The sequence below is a fragment of the Schistocerca cancellata genome, chromosome 6 (genome assembly GCF_023864275.1).
Source record: "Schistocerca cancellata isolate TAMUIC-IGC-003103 chromosome 6, iqSchCanc2.1, whole genome shotgun sequence".
NCBI classification, from domain to species: Eukaryota; Metazoa; Arthropoda; class Insecta; order Orthoptera; family Acrididae; genus Schistocerca; species Schistocerca cancellata.
In genome coordinates, this window is record NC_064631.1 from 75,844,677 (window position 1) to 75,857,285 (window position 12,609).

Genomic DNA, 12,609 nt, shown 5'->3' on the forward strand with positions numbered 1-12,609 from the left:
AAACAGAAAGGGCTTATAAATATGAACCCGAAACCACCCGTGCTCAGAAGCCAGTTTAAACTGCACAAACAAAATCATCCGATCCGCCCTGTAGTGAATGGTATAGGCAGTCCACATCACACTCTTGCTAGGCGCCTCCATTTTAAAATTAAAGATGCTTTCACATTTGAAAATAACTTTTCTATAAAAAATAGTAAGGAATTAATTAACAATATTCAGTCTGTAAGATGTACACCTGACACTAGACTGGTGTCCTTCGACATTGTCAGCCTCTGTACAAATGTCCCGGTTGATGAAACCATAGACCTTGTAAAAGAAAATCTTTTTAAGCATAAAAAACTAAGTGAAACTCAGATTGCTGAACTTATTGGTTTGCTTAAGGTCATATTAAAATACAATTATTTCACATTTAATGGGAAAATGTATATACAGCCAGATGGTCTAGCAATGGGCAGCCCCCTCGCCGGTATTCTAGCAGAGATTTTCATTAACGCCCTGGAAACAGCATTTTTCAATTCTAGTTCAGAATTACACCAAAAAATCCGCTATTATGCACGTTATGTGGACGACATTTTCATTGCTTTTGATGGCACTGACCATGAGTTAGAGCAGCTCTTCAACACTTTCAATGGTTTACATGAAAAAATTTCCTTCACAAAAGAACTTCAAAATGATAAACGTGAACTTAATTTTCTAGATTTAACAATTTCTATACAAGATAATACCTTCCATTTCAATATCTTCCGCAAGGAAACATACTCAGATAATGTCATTCCTGCTGACTCAACTCATCCTAAAGCGCACAAACTGGCGTTTTTTCATTCCGCCATTCACCGAATGGTAACCACGCCTTTATCACCTGCGGATCAACAAAAGGAATTGAATGTCATCAAAACAATTGCTGTTAATAATGGATACAACCAGAATATGATCGATCACCTGCTTAATAAGAAAATTTCCCAAAATTGTTCGACTTTGAGTAATAACCTCCCCACAGATACCACAGAAACTAAAAAATTTATTTCCATCCCTTTCTTGGGTAACATATCATATAGGATTAAACGTCTTCTAAATAAAAAATATAACTGTAACGTCTCCTTTTCTACAGACAACAGTTTAAAAAGAAATCTTATACATTCAGTAGAAATTGCTAACGATTGGTTTTCTAATTCAGGTGTATACAAACTAACCTGTAATAACTGCCCCTCATATTATATTGGTCAAACAGGCAGAGCTGTTAAAACACGATATAAAGAACATCTATTAGGTAAAAAAGGAGCTAATGTTCACAACTCTACTTTTGCTGAACACCTCTTGATAGCCCGCCATACACCTAAACAGTTAGAGGACACGGTTATCCTACACAGACAAGTTAAAGGACGGAGACTAGATCTGTGGGAAGAGCTATTTATTTTTAAACATCTAGAGCTCAAAGATGGTAATATACTCAACGGTCAGTTGAACCTTGCCTGTAGACAATTTTTTGAAGGCTTTAAACCCATACTATTTAATTCATAACATTAATGTTGATAACCTCAGTAGTCTATTTCTTCAGGAAGCTATAATGCACTTTTATATCTCTAAGCTCACTACCTTTTATGCAATGTGATTTACTCATGATGTATGGCTGCCACTACACCGGCCCTCATGTAATTCTCGCTTATCCTAAAACCTCGGATCCCAGTGAATGTATAATAACTAGATTGTGGACCAGGTTTCGTTATTTATGTCTTAAGATGCCATTACTGTTTATTCTTAAAGTTTTGACTTACATACATTCTATGTTCTTAACTAATATGGTAATATAATTTTATTTTGGCTGTATATGCCACTGCATGTAACTCATGGCGTATGTGCCACCTGCCTTTTTGATGTATGTTTCTACGTTATTGTTTCTAAGGCTCCCACATTGTCATAATGGGAATGTTAAATGCTTTCCTTTTATTTACTGTCACTCTATCTAAGGACACAATTAATATTTATATTTTACATGTTGCTTCAGTATGCCAATCGGCACATAGTACGCGACCTTAGCGCCACCTGCTCTGGCCGCAGTGCTACCACACAGGCCGATTTTACTCAGTTGCTTATATGCTCTCCGACTTCCATGTACTTAATTTTATTTATCTGACAAACCCTACTCTTAGGGCTATATTTTATTTGGACTAATGGAGCTATGGAGATGTTTGTAAAAATGGCAATGACGTATCACTCCATGTTAATGTAATACTGTAAGTACAAGAAATTCTTCTCATATTTTGTAACACAAGATTCTCTTAATATATGTTAAACTCTAATCTTGACTTATGTGTATACCTTTCATATAAAACATGATGTTCATTTTCCTCAGGCCGCCCTCTGAAGAAGATAGGTTTAAACCTATAGAAACCTAGGTAAAGATTACTTTATCCTTTGCAACTGGTCGGCTGTTTTTAATCTAATTACGTGGAACCGTTGCTGTTATGCAGCTATGTTTAAAATCATTTAAAAAAAATAAATAAATTGTATGTGACTGAAAAATAAACTAACCAACAGCAGTTGATTACGGCCTTGTCCACAATCATAACCCAATCCTGCCTTCCTTGGTACCAAGTCTCAACTGGTAGCAGAGCGTAGCCATGATTGTAATATTACCATTTCAGTTGCTGTTGGTTTGAACTGTAACTCTGCCAGTGTTATATGATATTTGTCTTTGGTACTGTGTTCTGCTTTTGGTGACCAATTCTAATGGTGGTCAGGCAGTGACCTGGGATTGGCCTGTTGAGGATAGGACCACTTTATTTATGAGCTGGCGATAAGATGCCAGGCTATTGAGGGTACTGTTCCGACTTAGCAGTCCGATTACGTGCTATCATGCTTCAGCCAGTTGACATCACACCAGAGGTTGTGGGTGAGACAAGGGCAGACAAGAAAGACAACAACATTTTTTAGGGTAAGTACTGTATTAGAAATGCCATTAGATAAAGAATCAGAAACGTTTTCAACTGAAGTTACTAAATACCCAGATTTTGCTATACTACACCATAACGTTCAGTCACTCACAAATAAAATTTCCATGTTGGAAACACTATTCCAGTATGCACTAAATGTAGACCTAATTTGCATTACTGAACATTAGCTATGAAATGACGAAGTAAAATTAACCTCAATCTCAGGATATAGATTAGCATGTCATTTTAGCTGAGAGTTTTCCAAACTCTGCTATCTTTGTGAAAGAACAAATAAAGTTCTGTGATGTCAGTAAAAGTTATATTGACTCAATTGAAAAAGACTTTGAACTTTCCATTACTAAACTGCCACAACTTAATTTCATAGTTATTAACATATATAGAGCACCAAGAGGAAACCTGCCTGCCAGTCTTCATGAATAAACTAGAGGTTCTGCTGAACAGGATCAGTACACTAAATATGAAGATAGTGCTTTGTGGGGATTTCAATATTGATTTTTCAAAAGGCAGCAGCACCAGAGATGCTTTGATAAATATGACAGACACATTCAATATATCTTTAAGGTCATTGTTGCCATTAGACTGTTTTTATTTGCAGTGTTACATTTACACGATCATGATTTTGACTTCAAAGTGCCATTATCAAGTGTTTTAAGTGTTATACAGTGCCTAAGATGGCATACTGCATATTTATACACTTGATAATGGCACTTTGAAGTCGAAATCATGATCGTGTAAATGTAACACTGCAAATAAAGAACAGTCTAATGGCAGTACTGACTTAAAAGAAATATATTATGACTGTGGCCCCACATTATGAAAAAATTATTACATTCAATATGATCCCCACAATACACTGCCCAACAAGATTAACAGAATGCACAAATTCCATTATTGACCAAATATTCATCTCAGAAACAAATCACAGATTCACAAGTAGAGTACTGAGAATGGGTTATAGTGTTCATGAGGCACAGCTGCTGTGTATAGAAATGGCAACAAGTAGTAGCAGTTCCAAAAAAGTAGTTGAAAAAAAAGATCCTTTTCTGAAGATAAAATTAGAATTTTTAATCTCTTACTGGTGAAGGAAGAATGGGAAAGCATCACCACTCAGAACAATGTTGATAGCATGTACATGAGTTTTCAGAGCATCTTTCTTCACTATTTTAATGTAGCATATCCAAAAGTAGTAAAAACAGTAAAACCTAACAATAATAAACAATGGGTAACTAAAGGCATAAAAATTTCCAGTGAGAGAAACAGATTTCTGCAGTACTGTTGTAAGAAATATGGAGTAACCCAAGAATTCGCATATTATTCAAAAACCTACAAAAGAATCCATGGTAGAGTAATCAAAGAGGCAAAAATTATGTGGAATGACAATTTGATAAGAAACTCATCTAACAAAATGAGATCCATGTGGAGAGTTATAAAGAAAGAAACTCGTAGTTCAGTGCCATAGAAAAAAAATGTATCATTAACACTAGAAGGCTCAAAAGTCACAGAACCAAAGTCAGTTGTGGAAAAAGTCAATGAATACTTCACTTCAATAGCTGAAGACCTCATTCAAGTACACAGTCAAGGACCAGTCCCAAGTTTCTCCAGTAAGTCAGTGATCTCGACTGCTTCTATGTATGTTTATGAAACAAACCCCAATGAAATTATAAGTAAAATTAAACCATTAAGCAATAAAATGTCAAGTGGTCTTGATGAAGTACCTGATTTCATATTAAAACATATGCTCACCACATAATAAACCCTTTGGCAAAATTTTTCAACCTCTTTTTAAAAACTGGCGTATTTCCAGACATCTTTAAAATAGCAAAAATTTCACCACTGCTAAAAAAAAAAAAGGTTCTTCTGAAAAAATATCAAATTACTGACCCATGTCACAGTTAAGTTCCTTCTCAAAAAATTCTAGAAAAACTCATCTGTGACAGGCTTTTAAGTTTCATAAATAAATATGCACCTCTTACAGTATAACAACATGGTTTTAGAAAGTCGAAATGTATGCAGACAGCAATTTTTGAATTCTTAGACTGCATTTTAAAATCCCTTGATCAACATAAATTAGCTGCAGGTATTTTTCTAGATCTATCAAAAGCCTTTGACGTCCTGGACATAACATTCTGCTCAAAAAATTAGAAAGATGAGGAGTAAGAGGTGTAGCACATAGTAGGTTGTGTTCATACCAAAAAAATTGCAGGCAGAAAGTATCACTTCAGTATGAATTCAACAAAATGAATAAAACAAGAAACAACTCCTCTCTTTCTAGCGAATTACCAATAAAATATGGTGTACCACAGGGCTCAATCTTAGGTCCACCACTCTTCTTGATTTATGTGGACAACTTTGTTGAATATATAAGTCTCACTAAAACTATCGTGTTTGCCGATGACACCAACATATTACTCACTGGATCCAGTCCAGAAACTTTGCAGTCCACAGTAAAAAGTTCTATGAAAAGACTTTCTGAGTGGTTCACAAAAAACAAACTCATTATAAATACTGAAAAAACTGTGTGTGTTGGTTTTCATTTAATTCCTCCAACTAATCAAATGTCTATTCAAGCATAATTAAAAAATGCTTCCCTAGATATGTGACACAAAATTTTTTGGTCCATGGGTTCAGCAAGACTTAAAGTGGGACACACATATAAATAACTTCTCTAGAAAATTATCATCTGTGTGCTATGGCCTAAGAATTTTAAAGGCTACAACAAGCAAAACAACAGTACTGCAGGCACACTATGCACAGTTCCACTCACTAGTCTGATGTGGGATCGTTTTCTGGGGATACTCAACTCACAGTGTAAAGGTCTTTAGAATGCAAAAAAGAGCTATAAGAATAATTTGTGGCTTTAAAAAGATGGAGTCGTGTAAATCCCATTTTACTGAGCTTGGTGCTCTAAATGTTCCAAGTTCATTCATTTTTGAAACTATCGTGTTCACTAGGTACTGCCTCCTGAAAACAGGCAAACTGCTACAGAACAAAAATGTGCACAACTGTAGTACCAGAGGGAAATCAAATATACATCAAAAATATCACAGAACAACCACCTACCAGAGGAGCATAAATAACATTGGTGTAATATTATACAATAAGATACCAGAGGAAATAAAAAATGCTACTCATCCAATATTTAAAGCTAAACTAAAGGCATTTCTAATAAAGCACTGTTTCTTTTCTGTCAGAGAATTTCTGAATATGTAACAAAATTAATTGTAATAGGTACCTATTTTACTATGTATTATTGTAAGTTATCTTTGACCTGTCCAATATCGATTGTACAATTTGTACTGTATGATAAAACTGGACCAATAAATGGTTCAAATGGCTCTGAGCACTATGGGACTTAACTTCTGAGGTCACCAGTCTCCTCGAACTTAGAACTACTTAAACCTAACTAAACTAAGGACAGCACACACATCCATGCCTGAGGCAGGATTCGAACCTGTGACCGTAGTGGTCACGCGGTTCCAGACTACAGCCCCTAGAATCACTCGGCCACCCTGGCCGGCAGACCAATAAAAAAGCAAATCAAATCAAATCAGTTTCATTAAGGCTATGTGTTTCAATTTTGATCTAGTAGTTTTGTTAAGCTTGTTTGTTTCAAGGCTGATATTTGCCTTTCATTTATGTATTTGGGCAATTGATTTTGAAAGGCATCTACAAAGTGTTGAGAAATAACAAATTGTGATCTCCCTACTAAGTGTCTTGAAGACAATGGAGGCCTCTCATGATTCTAACAAAGAATATGTAACTTTCAACAACAGTTCATGGAACTTGATTACCACTTTGTCATTGTAAAATTTCTGAAATGTTTAAAATTTCTGAGTGCGGTAGCGTTCTCGCTTCCCACGCCCGGGTTCCCGGGTTCGATTCCCGGCGGGGTCAGGGATTTTCTCTGCCTCGTGATGGCTGGGTGTTGTGTGCTGTCCTTAGGTTAGTTAGGTTTAAGTAGTTCTAAGTTCTAGGGGACTGATGACCATAGATGTTAAGTCCCATAGTGCTCAGAGCCATTTGAACCATTTTTTTAAAATTTCTGAAATGTTCATTATTACCACAAACATCAACTTTTGTCTGATAGCAAGGTTTTTAGTTAACATTTTAAGAGTTTAAGAGTTTTAAATTCTCTGTGTCCGTTTTACACACTGGAATGCCGAAACGTGGTAGATGAGGTTATGGTGAGGGATTCCGTAAAGAGATTCCCACTTTTATGAAGAAATGGGCATCAGTGTAGCCTGTGACCATACCTACTGAAATGAAAATTCATGCTTTGGGCCCATATGGAAGCAAATATCAAAGTAACTGGAGAGACAGCTTTTTGGAAATGTTCATGTATAAAATGTAGGGGTACAGCAGTGATAGAGCTGGTTCATCTTAAGATGGACAGATGCCAGGAAGTTGCATACATGTTAAAATCTCAGAACTGACAAGGGTGTGCCTTAGGCCCATTTGGTTCTCAGTGTCTCGCGTATTCTTTACTACTAAGATACTCTTACAATCCCTGATACCTGGTAGTGGTTTCCACAGCTTTCAACTGCAAAGTGCAAATGCCGTAGGTGAAAACAGTAACTGTCTTTAGACCTATGAAGAGGCATTATCATATAGACATTTGCAAAATCGCATTGTAGACACACAAAGCAGCTGTAGCCATTGTACAGAAACTGTCTCAGATCATGTTCTTTGATTGTTATACTGTACTTATACATTTGTACATGTTCTATGTTTCTTTGTATGAATGTTTCATAGTTTCAAAGGTGTTTACATGAATAGATGAAAATGATTTTTTGATACTTCACTATTACAACAGTTCATTTTTTGTTTTCATTTGTAACAGAAAATTGGCAAGTGAATACCCAGACAATGTCAGGTTTGTCAGCTAGTATGTAAATATATGTGTGAGATGTATGGATTACACTAGTATGCCAAAAATAACATTAAAAACTTCAAAGATTGTGGAGCATAACAAATTACATCTTCTACATTAGGCAGTAACAATGCAATTACACACACTGAGTGTAATTTGCTGTACTTCTGTTAAGTCATTTTTGTCTATCTGGTATTACATGATCTGAAGTTTTGAAAGATTGTCACTAAGCACAAATAATTATTTTCCTTTGACAAGTAAGCCATAGTTCATGAATAACAGTTAAATTGCTGCAAAATCTGCTGGTCTTTTCACTTTTGTGTGTGATATATGTTAATTTACATCCATTTTAAATTCAAACTCTGAAATACTATTGCTAATATTATTATGCTGATTACCACAATTATAGTAATTACATGGGTACCACACAGAAGCAAAATATCATGGCCCATAAACTCTACTAGTTTATTCCAGGGTACTTTTCATGTCTTTGAACATTCTCTTACCGACTTTGAGCTATAAAGCATCACATATTACCTCTTTAATGAAGACTTCTAGTGTTGCTACTGCTACTATTTACCACTACTACTGCTACTCATTGTCCTTACTCATATTATGATAATATCAAAAAACTCTCTAGTTATGACTGAAACTTTAAACCCTTCAGTTTGGATGCACACTACATTCAAACTTTTGCAGGAAATCAGGAGAAGCTGTGGGCAGTGAGGATAATGGACAGTGGACACTACATTTGTAATAGGCATCAAATTGAGAATTAGTGTTGAGCAGAAAGCATGCTTTGATAGCTGAAGTGGTTAAGGTGGCTGCTCATGTAAAGGAGGAAATCTAGGTTCAAATGCCATCCAGCACAAATGTTCACTTCACCATCGGATTTATTTCAATGCCCAGTTGCCACTAAGGCCTGAGTTTTTCTTACATCATTTATAAACATATACACTGATAAGCTAAACCATTATGACCACCTGCTTAATAGCTTGTTTGTCCATATTTGGAACAAAATACATAACTAATCCTGCATATCAGGGATCAGACAGTTTGTTGTTAGTTTTATGGACATGTGTGACATTAGATGTCTACACAAAGGTCATGTAATTCACGTAAGTAATGGACCACTGACTTGCGAATGTGGTGATGGCACCTGATAGCAACCCAGAAGGGTTCCACAGGATGTACATCAGACGACTTTGGTCATCAGGTGAATTTGGTTGCTGAGACATTTACTTGAGTTCACTACAATGCTCCTCGAACCACTGTGGCATGGTTCTGTCTCAAAGACATGGACAATTATACTGCTGAAAGATGACACCGCCACCAGGGAAGACATGTACCATGAAGGGATGCAGGCAGTTTTCATCTATCAGCGCATCTTTGATTACTACCACTGTTTCCATGCAAGTGCAGGAGAATTTCTCCCATAGCATAATATGGCTCCTGCCAGCCTGCATCTGTGGCACGCTGCACGTTTCGACCCACCATTCACCTCGATGATGGCATTTGTGGAGACGACCTGTGCCCATTGCAACTGTAACTGATGGTGTCAATCGATCAATATGTAAACATGTAGGGATGGTCTGCAGCAGAGCTCCTTGTTCAATAATGTACAACAAGTGGTATGCTCTGAAACACTTGTGTGTGCACCAGCATTGTGCCCTTATGACAGAGGTCCCACAGATCACCATCTATCCTACTTTAAAGAGCAGACAAGCTGTTGAACTGCACGTTCTGTGAAGAGTCATGGATGTCTAACTGTTTAGTGCCTAGTGGTAGTTTCATTGTCATTCTACCTCTTTCTGTAGATGCTCATGACAGTAGCATGTGAACATATGACCAGCTTCACCTTTTTCAAGATACTCTTTCATAGGTCGTGCATAATAATAACCTGCCCTTCATCAAAGTTGCTTATCTCAAGGTATTTCCCTATTTGCAGCCCGTATCTTCGCTAGGGTGATCCCCTGTCTGTGTGTGGTCCACTTACATACTTTTGTTACCACATTACCTGCCCTCAATGCCACCAGGCAGCATCCATTGTCATAGTGGTCAGTGGTTATAATGTTTTGGCTTATCAGTGTGTGCCCACTAAGTGAAAAAGGCTGTCTAAGACGTGTTTGAAAGAATAGACAACTCACATATAGTTTATTTACGTGGACTATTGCAGTGAAATTGTGAAACATTTAAAAAGTACCTTCATTTGTTCCATTTGTTATGAACCATCTTGAAGAGAAATCCCACCCTGATTCTGCAGCTGATTTCAGGTCAGTATAAAGACGTTGTTGGACTTTAGAGTCATTAGATAATCCATGGGCAATGGTGTAATCTTCACTGAAAAATGAAATTAAACATGAGATCAGCATTAAATAGTAGATTCTGAGAAAAATTTAATTGAAGTATGAATGCCTTATTACAAACATTCAAAAATGGTTCAATAATAAAGGATAGTTTCGGTGTCACCTTATGCAATTGCTGCACTTTGCAGTGTCAGTCTCATAGTTTGATGTTTTTCTTTACTACAGCAGTTCCAGCTGAAATGTGAACCAGTTGTTTGCTGTGCAAATATTTTTATATCATGAGGGCTGTACAGATGCACTAGCTAATTTTAGTCTGCTTACTATTTGGCATCTTTCTATGCCGTGTAAGTTTCTTTTCTCTATGTGGCATTTTATCCATTCCTTTTTCTTTCTTTCAACTTTATTTCATTCTCTCACATAGTTGTCTAATGTTCAATCAAGGCAACTGACTTTTAGGGGTTTGACTACCAAATTCTAATCAACACTGCATACAGATGTTTGGGGAATGGAACGTGTGTGTCTGTTTCTGTCAATACTATGTCAGACAAATAGAGTTACATATACCTTCATTATGAAGAAGCACATGCAATCTTATGTTGTACCACACTGAAGATAGTATAAATGACTGCTTTTCAACAGTAGCTGTTTTCTGATCTTCTGATATTGACAATTAAGAAGAAAGATTGATGGAAACTGACCTCAACAGAGACCAGTATGGATTCCTCAGAATCTGTAGACACAAATTACAGAGATTTTACAGTCTTCACTGGAATACACTAGTTGGAATTCTGATAGAAGCATGAATTAAATAGCCTACAACCTGTACAGAAATCAGATTGTAATAATAAGAGTATAAAAACAGTAACTGATAAGGGAATGAGACAGCATTGTAGTCTGTTTCCCTTGTTATTTAACATGTACATTAAGCAAGCAAGAAAAGGAGAAATTTTGAAAAGGATAAACTTCAGAGAGACAAAATAAAAACTTTTGAGATTGGTCAATTCTGTCAGAGACAGCAGAGGACTTGAAGATCATTTGAATGAAATGGATAGTGTCTAAAAGCAAGATATTATAACATCAAAAAAAGAAAAAAAAGGCTAATGGAGTTAAGTTAAATTAAATAATATGATGCTCAGGGAGGTAATATATGGAAGCTTTAGAAATACAATACTGCAGAAGAATGCTGAAGATTAGGAGGGATAACAAATGATGAGGTACTGAATCAAACTGAGCTGAAATAAATTTATGGCACAACTTGGACTAAAAGACAGGATTATTTGATAGGACTCATCCAAGGCATCAAGGAATAATGAAATTGGTAATGGTCATGTCAAGCTTTACGAGATTATCTGGGAGGTGTCTGAAAGAATTTGTAATTCACTGCAGAGGGGAGAGCAGTATTGTGTCTAAATGTGAGAATGACTCCTGGAACACCTCCTCTAACAGGTTGGACTCTACAGTAAATGTAGCCTCCTGAAGTAGTGTTCTGTTTCTGATGAGGTAGGCCTTGCATGAAATTTCAAACCAGTGAGGAGGGAACTTGCTCAACACCAGCCATTGCATTAAAGTGCTATTCCAGTTTCTCTACCAGCCCTGAGAGAATGAAGATGTCCATGGCAAATCTAAGGCAGGTCTCTTACTGACAAGGTGTGACTAGTGACGTGATATGTGGCATGGAAGATACATGGCAGTAGTGTGGCATGCATGTGACTCGATGCCACTGGTGAGTAACACAGTATATTCTTCTCACAATATAGATGTTCTGGCTTTAGTCAACTTAACGTTTTAGGCAAATGTAGCAAAGCTACACTGGTCTCTGCAGTTAGTCTCTCATGAAAGCTACTTTTCATGTAAAAAATTAAAAACTACTGTTTTGGGATTTACATGTGTTCCTTGCTATGTGACATTTCTCATCCAACTTTTGAGACAGTTTATCAAATTTTGATTCTTTCACACCTTATCATCTCACTTTGCAGCTTGATGAAGAACTGGATTTCTTTTTGTTGTTGTGGTCTTCAGTCCAGGGACTGGTTTTATGTAGCTCTCCATGCTACTCTATCTTGTGCAAGCCTCTTTATCTCTGAGTAACTGCTGCAACCTACATCCTTCTGAATCTACTTACTGTATTCATATCTTTGTCTCCCTATACAATTTTTTCACTCCATGCTTTCTTTTTGTTACTGATTGTTATGGTACTTTGATTTACATAACCCACCACACATATTTGAAAAAAATTGTAGTGGAAAAAGAAGTCGCTGGCCAATTTGTGTTGGGACATTTTAGATTTGTAAAGTTGGAAGAAGAGCCATTTGTCTTTTCTGAAGCTTCAGTTGCCAGAGACTGCAGTCATGTCTGTGTGAGTTGCATTTGTGTGAGTGTATGTGTGTATTTGTTGTCTATTTTTCATGAAGTTCTTACTGGCCAAAAGCTGATTTGTGACAGTCTTTTTGTTGTATTGTACCTATCTGTGGCTCATGATCTC

The 12,609-nt window shown here is 36.6% G+C and overlaps 1 protein-coding gene across 1 annotated transcript in view; it reads right to left on the bottom strand.

Annotated features, from left to right (window-relative positions):
- The window catches only part of LOC126088579 (trehalase-like), a 306,521-nt gene that overhangs the window by 155,124 nt on the left and 138,788 nt on the right, over positions 1–12,609 (bottom strand). Inside the window, exon 5 of the mRNA XM_049906775.1 lies at positions 10,025–10,161. Coding sequence (XP_049762732.1) covers positions 10,025–10,161 — 137 coding nt within the window. The remainder of the gene's footprint in view (positions 1–10,024; positions 10,162–12,609) is intronic.